This window comes from Oryctolagus cuniculus, chromosome 11 (genome assembly GCF_964237555.1).
Source record: "Oryctolagus cuniculus chromosome 11, mOryCun1.1, whole genome shotgun sequence".
Lineage (NCBI taxonomy): Eukaryota > Metazoa > Chordata > Mammalia > Lagomorpha > Leporidae > Oryctolagus > Oryctolagus cuniculus.
This window is the reverse complement of record NC_091442.1, coordinates 26879298-26895385: the sequence shown is the minus strand read 5'-3', so window position 1 is coordinate 26895385 and position 16088 is coordinate 26879298. Positions and strand designations below refer to the sequence as shown.

Sequence of the window (16088 nt, the reverse complement as noted above, 5' to 3'; positions counted from 1 at the left end):
TGAGGCCAACGGCCAGGTGACCAGTGGTGGGTGTCCGGAGTGGGGTGATGACAAGGAAGAACCCTGACAGCTCCTGAGATAAGGGGCTTCCTCTGTCCGGCTGAAAGTCTTGTTCTGCATATGTGGCCCCCACTGCTGCCCCCCCCCCGGCTCTGCTCTCTCAATAAAGCTCAGCTAAAATCACCTTCCTGTCCTGCTCCCTGACCTCAGGTTTCGTAGTCGTGGGTACAGCAAGTTCCCCAGGGGTTCTTAGAGCCAGGATCCTTTGCCTCAGGGAGGGCTGGCTGGGAGCCTGCCACACCCCAGGCTCTTCTCCCAGCCACCCAGCCACAGGCTGCCCCCAACAGTCTGCCTGGAGCCTGGTGTCCCAGCAACCAGGCCGTGGCCACCCCAGGGCGGCTCATCACACCCCCCCCCCCGCCCCACTCCTGCTCCCAGAGGGACGCCCCCTTCTCAGGCCTTGGAGAGCCTGAGTCTCTTTGGGAAGCACACTGGGTCGGCTGCCTCCTCCTAGCCTCCCTCCCTCTTGCTCTCTTGGGGGCACTTGGCCTGTGTTCCCAGCTAACTTGGAACCAGAGGGGGGAGGGGGAGGGGGAGCCAAGGGGCTGAAACTCGAGATCCCTGCCTTGGGGGCAGGGAAGGGGTGGGGAGGGAATGCACAGGGCTGGTGTTTGCCTGCCTGCGTGCGTGCGTGCGTGCGTGTGCTCCTCCGGCCTCCTCGCCTCCTTGCTGTCTGGGGCTGGTTTTCTTCCCGCCCCTCCCGCAGGGCCAGGCCCCCACTGGAGAATAAAAGGACGCAGCACCGGGCAGCCAGAGTCAGGCCGCGCCTGGACAGGGCCGAGTGCAGGCCACAGGGTGAAGACAGGAAGGAAAAGGGGAAAGAAGAGAGGTGAGGGGGTTCTGGGGGCAGGAGGCAGCCAGAGGAGCAGCTGGGGCGCTACAGCAGTATAAATAGCCCCGCCCCCCAGCCTGCACGGAGCTTGGCCACCCGGGGTTTGCAGCTGCAGCCGCCTCCGCCTGTCCACCGCCGGCCGTGGCCGGACGTCCTGGGCACGAGGCCAAGTGGCGGGCAGGCACAGCCCCTGGAGGCTCTGACCCCACGCCCCTTGCCAAAACCAAGTGTCTAGATGCTTTGCCGGGCTGCCATGCTGCTGGGCAGCCTCCTCCTCCTGGTGGCCACCATGACTGCAGCCCAACAGAGGTGGCAGGATATGAGCGGGCGCCGCCTGTCACATAGTATTCAATATGGCCAGTGTACCTACACCTTTGTGCTGCCTGAGCCCAGGCCCTGCATGCCGGAGCCGGAGGACTTCGGGGGCTCCAACAGCCTCCAGAGAGACACATCGGCCGGCACACTGCCCCCAGGGGACTGGCGGGCTCAGCGGGTGCAGCAGCTGGAGAAGGCGTTGGAGAACAACACCCAGTGGCTGCAGAAGGTAGGGGGACCCGCGGGGTGGGGGCAGCAGGGGGAGCAGCCAACCCAAGAGGCTGCTTGGGCACGGAGGGCTGGGCTCTGAGTGGTGCAAACTGGGATGTGAGGCCCAGAGAGGGGCACGGAGGAACCTGTGGCCACACAGCACGGCTAGGCTGTGTCAGAACTGGAATCCTGGCTCCTGTGCTGTCATTCATTCATTCACCCAGCAAGAACTCTTTGAGCGCTGGCTGGGAGCCAGGCCCTTCCCCCGTGTCAGAGCGGCAACTGTACAGAGAAGAGGGAAGGGGTGGGAGCCGGCAGCACAGGGAAGGAAGGGAGGGCTCAGGTGTGCCCCGGTGTGCCCAGGGCTGGCTCTGCGGCCAGATCTCGGGAGAGACGGTGTCTTGCGTGGGCAAGGGAAGTGAGGCGCAGGCCACACAGCGGTCTGGGGAGAGCGCCCTCCGCATGTGCTGGGGGTGGCTGGAGAGAGGAGGGGGGAAAGTGGTCTGAGAGGTGAGGGCAGGGCAGACCGTATTGGGGGGGAGGGCGGGGGGGGGAGGTGGGAGTTGGGGGGTGGGAGTGGGGGTGCTGGACTTTGGCTTTAGCTCTTCCGTGCCATGGGAGCCAGTTCAGGGTTTGAGAAAGGAGAGGATCTCTGATTTGATTCTAACAGAACAAACCGTAGAGGGCAGAGGGGATGCTGGGAGCCGCGGGAGCTCCAGGCACAGGGTGGTGGTAGCCTGGAGCAGGGTAGGGCCTCGGGGGCGTGGTCGGTTACCCTCTGGTATACTCTGAAGGGGCTGATAAGCTCTGCGGATGAACGGATGAACGGATGAGCGGGGTGGGGTGGGGGTGTGACAGACAGCAGGAAGTTGAGGACCATGGGGTCCCAGACCAGGCTGACAGCTGAACCTGCTGTCTTTCTCTCAGCAACTGGGCAGGGCACCTGATGTGTACCCTCAGGAGACCCTGGGGACAGAGGTGAGCCTGGCAGACGTGGCCCTGGGGAGACCCCCCTGGGGTGAGTCTGCCCGGTGGCCGTGGGGTGGTGGAACAGGATGTTCAGGACGTTCTTGGAGCTGCAGAGCGCTTGAAGCAGCAGACAGCCCAGCGGCCGACGGCGCTGCGGAGGAGACTGGATTCCTCCAGGTGCCTCCTAGCGCGGCGCCCGCCTGCCCCCTGGTTCCCAAGCTGCTTGCATCTCACACGGTCAGGAGCCAACGTCTGTCCCCCGCCCCCATACATGCGCACTTACCCAGCGGCTGTGCACCTGCACCAGGGCTCACAGGATAGGTGTGTGCTATGACACAAATGAGAGCGGGCATGTAAACAGGTGCCGTGAATTCCCATAAGCAGAGTTCTGGGAATTTCCTCCTGTTTGTTCTCAAGGTGGACATGCCGCCCGGCCCGTGTGTAATCACACACACACGTCTAACCACACACATGTTTAATCACATGTGTGCCCAATCATACATGTCTGTCCACACATGTGTCTAACTACACACATGTGTCTAATCATGAAAGCACACCTGGCCTACTTCCTGCCTGACCACTGCCCTCATCCCCTCACTCACTGTCTTCCCACAATCCTTTGCCCTTTGTTCACCTGCCTTGCACTCTTGTCCATCTGTCGCCACCCCCACACCCTTGTGCGCCTGGAGGGAGCTCCCCTCCTCACACCGGAGCCCAGTCTGCCGGGGTTCCTCGGGCCCCACAGGGCATTCAGAGGCTCACCTCCTCAGTCCTCCATCCCCACCTCCCCCTCATCCTCTCGCAGGCTGTGGACCCCCCTGTTCCAAAGAGAAACAGGTGCCTGCCTGGCACCTGCAGAATCACCCGGGCATCCACCGGTGCCTGGGGGTTTTCTTCAGGCTCAGAGGGGAGGGCTCCTCCTTGGCCAAGGCCACTCTTCTCCCTGCTGCGCTGTGGTCCTGTGCCCTAACGGGCTCCGCAGACCCTCCTGTGTCTCCAACTGCGTCCCCTTGGTGTCACCTCCGAGTATCTCCTTCGCTGAAAAAAGAAGGGAGAGGAAGGAGAGAAAGGGTGCGAGGGCCAGGGCTGATCCTTTCCTCTCAGCCACAGAAGTCCACGAGCCTGGCCTCCGCGCCCTCACTTCCCGCTAGCTGCTTGCCCTGCGGTCCCCTCCCAGTTCCCAAGTCCAAGGGCCATGGCCCAGCCCTCGTCTTGCTCCCCCTCTTGACAAACTTCACCTTGGAGCTCAACAGCCTCTTTCGGTGAACTCTGTCCATCACCGAGCATGGGCTCATCCACCAAGCTCACCAGCCCCAGGCACCCTCTGCCCCCAGAGCCCCAACCCTGGACCCACCTGGGTGAGAATCACAGCCAGCCTGGGCTGCGGGCTCCACCCAGCCCCTTCCCAGACTGCACTCAGCAGACAGGGGGATCCCGCAGGGCCCAAGTCAGACCCTGCCAGAGGCTCCATCTTCTCCCACTGACAGCCAAAACCTTGCTCCCTGGAACACACCCCGCCCATACACCCCGTGGCTCACCTCCGACCTCCTTCAGTCTCTGCTCCAATGTCACCTCCTCAGAGAGGCCCTCCATGTCCAGCCCATGTATAAGGGCCACCCTCCTCCTCGTACTCTCTGTCCCTTCACCTGGCTCTCTGGTTTCTTTGGTTTTGCCTTAACACCTCTCACTACCTGATGTTCTTATTTTTTAAAACAAATATTTATTTATTTGAAAGGCAGAGTGACAGAGAGAGAGAGAGAGAGACAACAGCTGGGACTAGGCCAGGCCGAAGCCAGGAGCCAGGAGCTTCATCCGGGTCTCCCACACAGCCGCAGGGGCCCAAGCACTTGGGCCATCTTCTGCTTTCCCAAACGTGTTAACAAGGAGCTAGATTGGAAGTGGACCAGCTGAGACAAACAGGTGCCCAAATGGGATGGCAGCTCTGCAGACGGCAGCTTTACCCCCTACCTCACAGCACCGGCCACTTCTACCTCATGTTCCTAAAAGCAATTCTTTGTGTCTGTGAGGTCTGAGAGGGCAGGGACCAAATCTGCTCTGGTCACGACTCGGTCCCCAGGGCCCAGAATAGCACGTGGCACAGCAGGTGCTCCCTGGATGACCGCCGACCGCATGGCCACTCTCGCAGCCACTCTCTCAGTGCCCACAGCTCTGGCCCGTCTGCGATGACGCCACTTGGCAGCTGATGAGGTCCTGAGCCCCAAACCCACAACTGACGCCCCTCTGTGGGCCCAAGGGTGTCTCAACTCCACAACGGCCTGGGACTCGGCCCCTTCCTCCCCACCAGGAGTGCTCCTCAGTTGTAGCTGTCACACCGCCCAGCCAGCAGGCTGCAGTAGCCCTGGACAGGCTCCTGCCCCCTCCATCTAGCAGCAGGCCATGTCCTTCCTGTGACCAGAGTGCCAGGGGCTTGGGAAACACTGGCTGAGTCCGGGCGTGGGGTTAAGCCTGGGTTTCAGGCCCGCCAGGTCCCCGGCCCAACTCTTCAGCCTGCAGTGGGATGTGTCCTCCAGGTGCCCACCCACCTGACCCAGTGATCCTGGGCAGGGCTCCCATCCCCCTACAGGGCCACGGGGCCAGAGAGCTCTGATGAGGGAGTCCAGCCAGCCTGAGCTCACCCCCTGGGCCAGCCCTTCCTTGCCAGTTGGCCTTGGCTGCATGAGCCTCTGCAAGACAGAGAAAATCAGGGGATCCCAGGGGGTGGCTGGGAAGACCAGTGAGACCCCTCTCGTGCCACGCTCGGCGTGCTGCCTGGCTGCATGCTTACGGAGACCAGCGTGCAGAAGTTCTGTGGGCATTCATTCACCTCGGCACAATCTCTACTTTGAACCCCTGCTTCACTGGACGGGGAACTCTGTCTTGATCAAGCCAGGCCCCGGGTCGCAGACCCCTCGGGGTTGTAAATGCCAGTTGTGCACGGGGGTATTCTGGAGAGGTCCTTGATCCTGGGTGGTCTCTAGGGGGGATCCAAGCTGATGCTTGCTGTTACCGCCTCCTGGAAAGGGGCTCCTTGGTCCCTTTATTGGTGCCTGGTCACTCTGTGCCTGGGCAGCCTGCCCCAAATCAGACCCATCAGTGTAAGCACACCTGGTACCCACTGTCCCTGGGTCTGTCGCACGCCTGTGGAGCTGACAGCTGCTGGGAGCTGAGGCCCAGTTCTGCCTCTTCTTCTTCCTGGCTGTGTGACCTGGAGCGAGTCGCTTCCCCTCCCCGAGCCTCAGTCTTCGTGCCTGCTGAGTGGAGCTGACAGTGCTACCTACCCCACGATGATTTAATGAGCCAATGCCCATGCAGCCCGTGGCCTGGTGCCGGGGACACAGCACACTCTGCGTGCACGTTGGCTCTTTCTCTGCAGGCTCTCCCTGCAAACAGAGACACAGTCCTGCAGCTCTTAGGCCCTTCCTCCCTCCACCAGGCTGAGACGCCTGACCCCGGGCTCACAGAAATCGTCCTCTCCTTCTGAGTCGGGGATACTTGCTAACATCTGCAGCTGTGACCGTGACCTTCTGGTTCTTCTGTTGCTCTCAGAGCCTTTGAAACTCAAAGACTTCCTTTTGGCTTTTGCTCTAACATCCCAGAAGAGAGAGAAAGAGAAAACAAAACAAAACAAACAGTTTCAAAATAGTCTCTAATTGCAGCAGCAGCAGCAGCAGCATTGCCACTGAGGGTGCCCAAGTCCCTGGCTAGAGTCTGTTCCTCTGAGTGGCCACAGGGGGCGCCCTCCCCGTTGTGAGCTCCCAGAGGCCAACAGCTACTCAGCCCATGCCCCCAGCTCCTCTGCACTCCCTACCATGTGCAGGTGAGGAAGTGGAGGCCAGAGAGGGACAGCGGCCCGCAGTGACAGCCTGTTCTCTGGGTTCTTTCTCCTGACTCTGGGGAGGAGGCAGAGAGGCGAGACCTGGAGAGAATGGGGGCTCCCTGCTGCCTCCATGATTCCCAGGCCCCTACCTGCAGCCAGCTGGGGTCCTGGAGCCCGGCAGTACCCTGCTCCCTCTCCCCCTCTGACTGGCTCTCCTCCAGCCCTGGAGGCCTCCCCCTCCCTTCCTGCTCCCACCACTCTCCTCCCTCCCCCCCCCCCAAAGCCCCTGGCTGGAGCGGCTCTCTGCACAGCAGCGGGGGGCCCTGTCCTGCTTCCTCCCAGGTGGAAAGCCGCGGCAATGTTGAGGGCCAGCTAGAGTGCAGGTTTCCTGTGGCCCCGCAGCCCGGTGGTTGGTCACATGACCTTCCCCGGGTCTGTGTGCACTGGCTGTGGGACCCGGGGCCGGGCCTCCGCTCAGTGCCTCCTGTGCGAGGCTGGAGAAGCAGGGCAGGCACAGCATCTGCTTGCAGCAGGCGCTCTGGTCGCTGTCAGCTGCCCCACAGCTCCCCGCCAGGAAGTGGAATCTTCTGCCTCCTTCCCGTGCCCACAGAGTGACCCATTCTATGGATGGGAAGATGGAGGAAAACCAGGGCCAAACACAAGCCCCGGCTCTCTGCCATCCCTTTCCACGTGCAGGAGCCAGCACATCGTTCCCCAGTCTCGGGTCCCAGCGGCAGAGCAGGCTCTGTGCCGTGCACCGATGGGGATGGGGCTGCCACTGTCTCAGCTGTATGGAGCTGGCCCAGGCTCAGGGCAGCCCTCTTTGTTCATCTCCCTTCTGTCTTTCTGGGCCTCTTGTCTCTCCGTCTCTGTGGTCTCACGGTGGCCCTGACTCACTGCCACCACCCCCTGCAGTCTCCATCTCTCTCCTGGCTGGCTGCTTCTCTAAGCCTCTCTGAGGCCCTCCCCTGGTCCCCAGGCTGACCCTGCTGCCTCCACTTCCCTGATGGTCCTCACTGGAGACCCTGGACACAAGAGCCCCATGGCCAGCACATGTCCCCAAGCTGGGCTGTCCAGAGAGGGCCTCTCTCTCTCTCTCTCTCCTCTCTGCACCCACAGCCATCAGGAGGGGCGGGGGGCTGAGCAGGGGCCTCCTGACTTGGCACTGCCCCAGCTCTGGGGTTCGCTCCAGGTCCCTGACGTCAAACCTCAGAATAACTCGGCCCTGCAGCCCAGGGGTCCCGGGGCCTCGCCTGGCTGGACGTGGGTCAGGAGGGCACGCAGTGGGAGCCTGCTGTGGGTCCTGGCCCAGCTGGAGACATGCCCGCGCTGGCCGGGCCTCCCCATACTGCCCGTAAATTCTTGGCATTTTCGGCCTTCGGTTATCCAAACAAGAAATGCATCTCGGTGGCCTGACAGAGTATCTTGGGGTTTGATTTCCTAATCTTACCGATGGTTTCTTTCTGAGCAGTTTGGGACTGGGGGTGGGGTGGGGTAGGGAGGGCAGGGTTTGTTTCTGGGAGAAGCAAAGATGATTTTTAGAAGAAGACGGCCTGGAAGCTGCCTGTTCAGGTGCCCCCTGGGGATGACCGGCTGTCGGCCACCTGCCCAGGGTGAGGCTGGGGGAGCAGCAGCAGCATCATCCCCCTCGCAGCTTCCCCAGAGGGACCCGCGTTTATTTGTTGAAGTGGCTTGGCCAGGCCATCCCTGGGGACTGGGCCACGTGTTTCTGGTCCTCTCCTGCTGGGTCCTAGAGCCCCACCGCCAGCTGGGATGAGCACAAAGCCTTGGAAATGGGAGAAACCGGGCCCTAGGTCTGTCTGCTGAGCCCACACCTCCAGCCAGACCCTGGCCCCATGTTATTTGCTTAACCCCAGAGCTGCCCTTGAGCTGTCTGGAATGGACCCTCAGAGCCAGCAGAGGGTCTAGGAGGGACTGAGTGGGGGTCAAGGGTCATATCCCAGGGGTGGCCCTGACCAGCTGCAGGGTCCTGAGGATGCCATATCCATCCGATTTGCTCCTCTGGGCAAGGGAGCACAAAAGCCTCCAAGTGTCTGGGGTAAAGAAAGATCACAGAAGCCAGGGCCAGCACTAATTGGGCACCTACTGTTTGCCTCGTCAGGATTACCGCATTCACTTGACAGTGGCCCTATGCAGTATGATTGTTTGTCCATTAACAAAGGGGGAAACTGAGGCATCAATAGGTTGGGTGCCTTGTCCAAGGTCACAGGATGGCAAGGGCCCTGCTCCCCTCCCTCTGCAACCCCTTCCCAAACACCCCTGGCCTTTGCCCTGGGGTCTTTTCACCTGGCCACGCCCAAGCTGCCCCCAGGAGCCGGGGCTTGGTGAAAACAGGGCAGCCATAGACACTCCCAGCCGCCTGTGCACCTGCTCTGTGCCAGGCCAGGCCTCCTCGTGAACAAAAGGGAAAAGACTCAGCAGAGTGCAGGTCCCTCTCCCAGCCCCTCTGTGAGAAGGAAACAATGAGCCCATTTTCCGGTGAGGCCACTGAGGCTCTGAGAAGCGGCACCACGGGCAAGGAGGGGAAGGAGTCAAGGAGTCAAGCCAGGACGTGAACGGCAGGCTCCCAGCCCAGAGCAGCCCCGGGGGGCGTGCAGCTAGCAGCGGGGAGCTGGGCTGGTGCCGGGGGCCTGCGGGGCGAGCCGCGGGTTGGGAGGCTCAGGCCTCCACGAGAGCCCACAGGCCCCTGGGTCTCCAGCCTTGGCCCCCTGCCCGCTGGCTCTGCTCGCTCCCAGCCCTGACCAGGGAGGAAAGCAATAGAATTCCTGGCAGGGAGGGAGACGCCTACGAACAGCCGGGGTCTGCCGGCCTGCGGGGCGGGGCGAGGCGGGGAGGAGGGGCGACCCTCGCAACCCCGCCCACAAGTCTTACCCAGTCTTGTGGTCAGGATGAGGAAGCTGAGGCCTGGGGATGGCGCGCAGGGGCCAAGGCGCTCCCACCCCTGTCTGTGCTGGAGAAGCAGCGAGTTCCTCATCAGCCCGCCGTGCCCACACAGCGTCTGAGGGGCCAGAATTCAGGAGCGACGTGACCAGGTCGTTCTGACACTGGGCCTGCCATGCAGGACTCCCCAGGGAGTCCTCAGGGAGACTCTGCTGACTTTCCCCAGAGCAAGGGGCTCGACGGGCAAGGCGGAAAGTGGCCCAGCCTCAGAAGCCCCTCCGACATCCTATAGCCCCCCAGCTGGTGGCCCTGGCCTGTCTGGACTCAGCCACTGTACCAAGGGAGGTGGGCATGCTGGGGTCATGGAAACTGCCCCGGCAGCCCACCGGTGGCTAAGAGCAGAATCTTGCCTTTTTGTTCTTTCATTTTTATTTGCAGTGCAGGGAGAGAGAAAGACACAGATGGCGATCTCCCATATGCTGATTCACTCCCCACATGGCCACAACAGGCAGACTGGACCAGGCTGAAGCCAGGAGCCAAGAATAGCTCCAGGGACCCACATACCTGGGCCATCACCTCTTTCCTCCCACTGTGTTCAGTAGAGGAAGCTAGAATCAAGCAGAGCTGGGACTCGAACCTAAGTATTTAGCTAAGATGCATGTGTCCCAGCACAGGTGCCATCTTTGGAGCCCAGAGGCCTGCCCTGAAATCCAGCCTCTGCCACCCACAGCTGTGGGACTTAGGCCAGGTGCTCATCTGTTAGCAGAGGCTGCCAATGACCCCAGGCCCACCCTCAGGGTGCTCGATGAGCGAATGGCGTGTTGAAGGCAGGGGGCAAGGGTTAGAACGGCTGGGGAGCCCGGCTGGGCAGGCGGGAGCTGTCTCCGGGTTACGGTAACAAAGAAGCGAGGATGTGGGGCAGAGGTAGGGCAGCTGCCCCCTGCTCGGGTTTCTCTGGAAGGAGCCCTTCCTTTGCCCCTTAGGGAGAGGAGCTGCAGGTGGGGGCAGGAGGTGAGATCTGCCATTCACATCCTTCTTTTTGGTTTCTTGGATTTTTTTTTTTTTTTTTTTTTTGACAGGCAGAGTGGATAGTGAGAGAGAGAGAGACAGAGAGAAAGGTCTTCCTTTGCCATTGGTTCACCCTCCAATGGCCGCCGAGGCCGGCGCACCACGCTGATCTGATGGCAGGAGCCAGGTGCTTCTCCTGGTCTCCCATGGGGTGCAAGGCCCAAGGACTTGGGCCATCCTCCACTGCCTTCCCGGGCCACAGCAGAGAGCTGGCCTGGAAGAGGGGCTACCGGGACAGAATCCGGCGCCCTGACCGGGACTAGAACCCGGTGTGCCAGCGCCACAAGGCAGAGGATTAGCCTAGTGAGCTGCGGCGCCAGCTGGTTTCTTGGAATTTTGAACAATGCCCTGCTATCACCCATCCCAAAAATAAATAAATAAATGAAACTGCAAAACTGTGCATATTTGAAACCTGCACACAGAGCCCAGGGCCCTGGCCTGCCACAGGTGCACAGGTCCACACCAGACCCTGCCAGGGGGCGGCCTCTGGCAGTCGCTTCCCTGACTGGGGCCTCAGTCTCCCGATCTGTGAAATGGTGTGGTGAGAGCCGAGTGAGTGCTGGGGGCACCCAGTATATATTCTGGGCTAAGTCTTTGCTGCCCCTGCCCCTCCCTGCCCCTGTGCCTGTGCCTGAGGCCTCTCCCTCCCCCTTCACCCCTCATGCACCTCCCACCACTGGGCTGGGCTCTGCCTACAGCCTGGAACAGGGTTGCCCCTAGCCTCACCCTGCGCCTGCGCAGCTGGGCTAGAGCTGTCAGCTGTTTGCTCTCTGCACCGGTGGGGATTTAGTGAGGGATGCTGTGACCTGAAGGCTTCACTGGGGTGGCAAACCCAGGCCCAGGGCAGGGGCAGCAGCCCGGGGACCAGAGCTCAGCCAACTGGAGGGCAGGAGGAGGCCAGGCCCTTGTCTCAGGCCTGGGAATTTGCCAGCATGTGAGTGACAGAGAAGGGGCAGAGCTGACTGTGGGGTGGGGTGGGGGAGCCCGGAGAGCAGTGTACCCCAGTCCGGGTGGGGTCCTTCCCTGCCCTTCTGGCTGGGGCCTGCGCCCTGGCCGATCCCCACCCCCGGCCGTTGGGAGTCTCCAGAGCCATCGGGCCCAGACTGCCCATCCCAGGGTGGGTGGGCGTGGCAAATTGGGTGATGGGCTCCAGACCATCACCTGTTGGTGACCTGTGCCCCTCTCAGCCACTTGCAGCCATAGGACAAGTAGGGGACCAGAGCAGTGCTGAGGGGGCAACCCTGAGGCGCCAGCCCCACTCTGCAAAGGAAGCCCCTGGACTCCGAGTCTTGGAACCTCGCTAGCAGGTGGCGACCTTGGGCAGGATTTCTGGGGTCACTGACAGACGGGGGAGCTGCCTGGGAGGCTCTCGCCATGGGAATGGCCGTGCTGTTTGGCCACCTGGAGCCGTCAGGGCCTGGGAGTCTGCATGGGAACCCCCCTCCCACCCCGGGGCAAGAGCATGATAGAGGAGGAGCCAGAGAGGGCCGTGGGGGCCAGAGGGAAACCAGGAGGCGGTGCAGCCGGGGAGGGCTTCCAGTGAGAGGGTGCGGCTGCCAGGGCTGTGGAGAGAGACAACGGAAGGACATAACATGATACAACGTCTCTCAGCTTGGTCACAACACAGTGAATTGGAAAGCACAGGGGCTTCCTGGGGCTGGAGAGAGTTAATGAGGTGGAGAGGCAGACAGCGAGATGCTTAGGGATTATGTTTTTCCCTGTATGTTTTTGCATGTGTGCAGTGCCCCCTAATTCTGTAAGGAACCTCCTGAAAGTTCATGGGAAATACAGATTATGGAAAAACCAGGCATAGATTTCGAATAATTTTTGCAGCAAAATCAATGTGTCTTTTCCTTCCATTTTCCATGGGCTTTTGGAAGTATCTCTGTATATGAATGTGCGTGAGTGTGTGTGGTTTGTGTTTTTGTTGTTGGCAATGTTTGTGAGTGGGCATGGAGGTCAGAAATGGAGAGGAATTGTTGGAGAAGCTTTGCGATCGGAACAGAGTAACTGGGGGGAGCAGCTGGAGGGCCTGGGATCGAGGCGCTGTCTTTGTCTGTTTTATTTTGAGATGAGTGCACGTTTGTACGGCAGGAGGCCCGGCGGCACTGATGACGCGGGCGGGGGGTGGGGGGGAGGCCTTGAGCAGCTCTGGGGCGCTGCTCCCCGGCCCTCGGTTCCCTCTGTGACGCCCACACCCCGGCTCTCGCGCTGCAGCAAGCGCGGATTCTGCTGCAAGGCCTGTCTTAGCAGGCCCAGCCCGGGGCTGCAGATTCTGTGTGTCCGGGCTGGCACCAGGCAGTTCACGTTTCTAACGGCTCCCAGGTGAGGCTGATTCCAGGACCACACTTCGAGAAGCTGCTCTGATCGGTGCCGGCACCGCCGACGTGCACCCCTCCAGGATTTGACAACGGAGCCTGCACCTTCAAATGAACTCTTCAGGGAGGAAGGGATGGGAGCAAAGAGATGAAGGCAGGACTGGCCAGAGCCTGCCCCCCAGCCAGGGCCGGCCTTTCCCCAGGGAACCCAGGCTTCCAAGGGGCTGCCCTGTGGAGCCTCCTAGGAGACGGAGGGTGAGGGCAGGAGCTGGAGCCAGGGTGCAGACGGTGGCCAGAAGCCCTCATGTGTGCAGCGGGGAGGGCAGCGGCCAGCAAGCTCTGTGCCCGCGGGCACGGAGCCTCAGAACACACTGTTCACCTCCACGGCTCGATCCTGGGTTCGCGCCAGGCCAGCTTCTCCTGCTCCTGGGAAAGCCAGCAGCCCTGTCAGAGACACGAATGCTAGCATGTGGGATCCCAGAAGGCTTGGCAACTGGCCAGTCCAGCCCCCTCTGGCCGACCCAGGGAGCCCGGAGATGGAAATAGAGCTTGGCAGACGGGCCTGTAAGGGACGATGTGTGCCCACCGCTGCTGGCCAGCTTACCCCTAGGAAGCAGGGGAGAGCGCATGAGGTGGGGGCTGTGCTCTGACGTTTGCTGCTCCCGCTTCTCCACCAATTCCTCGAACACATGTATTGAGCACCCATGACATGCCAAGTGTTGTGCTACGCATAGAAATAAAGTGGTGAGCGGGACCAAGTCCCTGGTTCCGTGGAATTGACATCCAAGGGGTGAGACAGATAAAATAGAAACATATAATATAAAGTCTGGGGGGCTGGCGCTGTGGCGTATCAGGTTAAAGCCGTGGCCTGAAGTGCTGGCATCCCATATGGGCGCCAGTTCTAGTCCCGGCTGCTCCTCTTCCAATCCAGCTCTCGGCTGTGGCCTGGGAGAGGAGTAGAAGATGGCCCAAGTCCTTGGGTCCCTGCACCCATGTGGGAGACCCGGAAGAAGCTCCTGGCTCCTGGCTTCGGATCAGCACAGCACTGGCCATTGCAGCCATCTGGGGAGTGAACCAGCAGATGGAAGACCTCTCTCTCCATCTCTACCTCTTTCTGTAACTCTGTCTTTCAAATAAATAAAATGAATCTATATATATAAAGTCTGAGCATGGTAGGTGCATAGAGACCTGAAATGACAGGGTGAGGCGGCATAGGATGTGGATGGGGCTGGGGCAGGGTTGCAGAGGGAACACAGTGAGAATAGCATTGCAAAGGCCCTGAGGTAGGCATGTGCTTCTGTGTTGGGAGAAAGTCAGCAGAATTGCATCTGGGGTGGAGGGAGGTGGAGAGAAAGGAAAAGGAGAGGACATGAGAGTGGCAGCGGGAGCCCTAGTCATGGAGGGGCCTGTGGTCGTGGTGGCACCTCTGGCTTTTCCGCTGGGAGGGTCTGGGAGGAGGCCAGGAAGAGGGGTGATGTGATGTGGGGTTAACAGGGTCCCTCTGGCTGCCGAATGGAGGAGGGACTGGGATGGGACAAGGCTGGAAGCAGCGGGGCTGAGGAGAAAGCTCCTGGGAGTCCAGACGGGAGGTAACGGTGGCCTGGGGGCTCTGCGTCCTCACACGGGGACACGTGGGAGGGACAGGAGGCTTCCCCCAGCCCCTACTCCCTGACCCCAGCTCACGGTCTCTCTACAGCTGGAGAGGTACATCCAGATGAACTTGAGGTCGGAGCTGGTGCAGGCCCAGCAGCACGTGGTCCAGAACCAGACGGCCACCATGCTGGAGCTGGGCACCAGCCTCCTGAACCAGAGCACCGCCCAGACCCACAAGCTCACCAACGTGGAGACTCAGGTAACGCAGGGCAAGGCCGTGCCCATCGGGGGCCCTGACCGCTGTTCCTGGGGGTGGCCAAGGCATCCCTTCCAGTCCCAGAGTCCTGGGGGAGGGGCCTGGGCTTGGCTTTTCTGCCAGGCTGACGGTGAGACAGGAGAGGAGGGGCGGTAAAGAATTCATCAGACCTCAGGGGTCCGTGGTGTGAGACAGGAGTGGCATGGGGGAGGGGGAAACAGGTGTGACTACACAGAGGGCATGGAAGTGAATGGATGACAAAGGGTCACACGTTTACTGCACCCCTACTGTGTGCCCAGCACTGAGATGCCTGGGTCTTATTTATAGCCGTAAACAAAACAGACATGCGTCCTGTTCCCTTGGGGCTTGTCAAGGAAATGAACAGGACCAATAGCATGCTGCCGAATGACAGTGCTAAGGAGAAAACAAGTGGAAGAAAGAGCAGGGTGCAGGAAGCGTGGGAGGGGTTAGAGCCCCGAGGTCCTAGGGCAAGGCCAGGAAGGGCCCCCTGAGAAGGTAGAACTGGAGCCTGGGTCACTGGGGAGCGTCCCAGACAGGGAGCACAGCACATGCAAAGGCCCTGAGGTGGCACCGTGCTATTAGGCTCCTATGCACCAAGGAGGCCAGCGTGTTGGAGTAGCCGGGGGAGAGTGCTGGATGGGGACCAGTGGAGGCAGACCGGGGCTTTCCTGCTGCAGGAGATGTGAGCCAAGGGGCAACATCGTAAAAGACTGCCTCAGGCTGTGGGGTGGGGACTGGACTACAGGGACAAGGGAAAGAGGCAGGTGCAGGACGAGAGAGAGGCTAGGGCCAGCGCAGGAGTCATGGAGGGAGAGGGAAGTGGAAGGCAGAGCTGACAGCACCTGCCAATGGACTGAACGTGGGGCTCACGGAGGCATCCTGATGCACACTGTGAGAGCACCCAGAGTACCACCTGCAGAGGACGGACAGGCACAGGGAGGAAGCAGATCAGAAGCTCCGTTAGGCCCTGAGTGCAGGGGCCAGTGTTGGGAGGGTGGCCACGGGTCAGCGAGTTCCTGAAGCAGTGGAGCTACGGCCAGCAGGGCTTCCACGGGGCTTCCGGAGCCCCTCCCCACCCCCTCCCTCTTGCTGGGGCAGGTGCTGAACCAGACGCTGCGCATGGAGAACCAGCTGCTGGAGACCTCCATGTCCACTAACAAGCTACAGAAGCAGCTGCAGCTGCAGAGCTGGGAGCTGCACCAGCTGCAGGGCCACAACAGGTGAGCACTGGCCCCGGCCCTCGACTCCCAGCCCCCAGCTCCTGCCCCAGCCAGACAGGCGCTCCGGTTGGAGTCAGAGCTGGGACCCAGGGCGGGCATTGGAGCCAGGGCTGAGGCTGGGGCGGGGGTGGCGTTGGAAGCTGGACTTGGGCTGGTGTCTGGGATAGGTTTGAGGCCAGAGCTGGGGGCCTGGATTTGGATTGGGGGGGGGTGCTTTGGGCTGAAGCTGGAGATGGAACTAGGCCAGGGTTGGAGTTGGGACTGGAGTGACTGGGCGTGGGTGCTGAGTTGGGCCAAGCTGGGGCCGTGGCAGGGCAGGGACCGGCTGGGGATAGGGACAGGCATTTTGCTTGGTTCTTTTGGTCTCCTTCTTTCCTCCTTTCTTTCCTTCTTTTTAAATTTCTTCTTTCTTCCTTTCTCCCTTTCTTTACTTTATACCATCTGACTGCTTTATTTGGATACAATTTGCACATCACGGGATTCACCCTGTGAATTTTAACTGCATTCA

At 61.0% G+C, this 16088-nt stretch overlaps 1 protein-coding gene across 1 annotated transcript in view; it reads left to right on the top strand.

Moving 5' to 3' along the window:
• The first annotated feature begins 689 nt into the window (after nucleotides 1-689).
• The window catches only part of ANGPT4 (angiopoietin 4), a 29211-nt gene continuing 13812 nt past the window's right edge, over nucleotides 690-16088 (top strand). Inside the window, exons 1-3 of the mRNA XM_008256189.4 lie at nucleotides 690-1436; nucleotides 14187-14342; nucleotides 15459-15580. Coding sequence (XP_008254411.2) covers nucleotides 1128-1436; nucleotides 14187-14342; nucleotides 15459-15580 — 587 coding nt within the window. The 5' untranslated portion in view covers nucleotides 690-1127. The remainder of the gene's footprint in view (nucleotides 1437-14186; nucleotides 14343-15458; nucleotides 15581-16088) is intronic.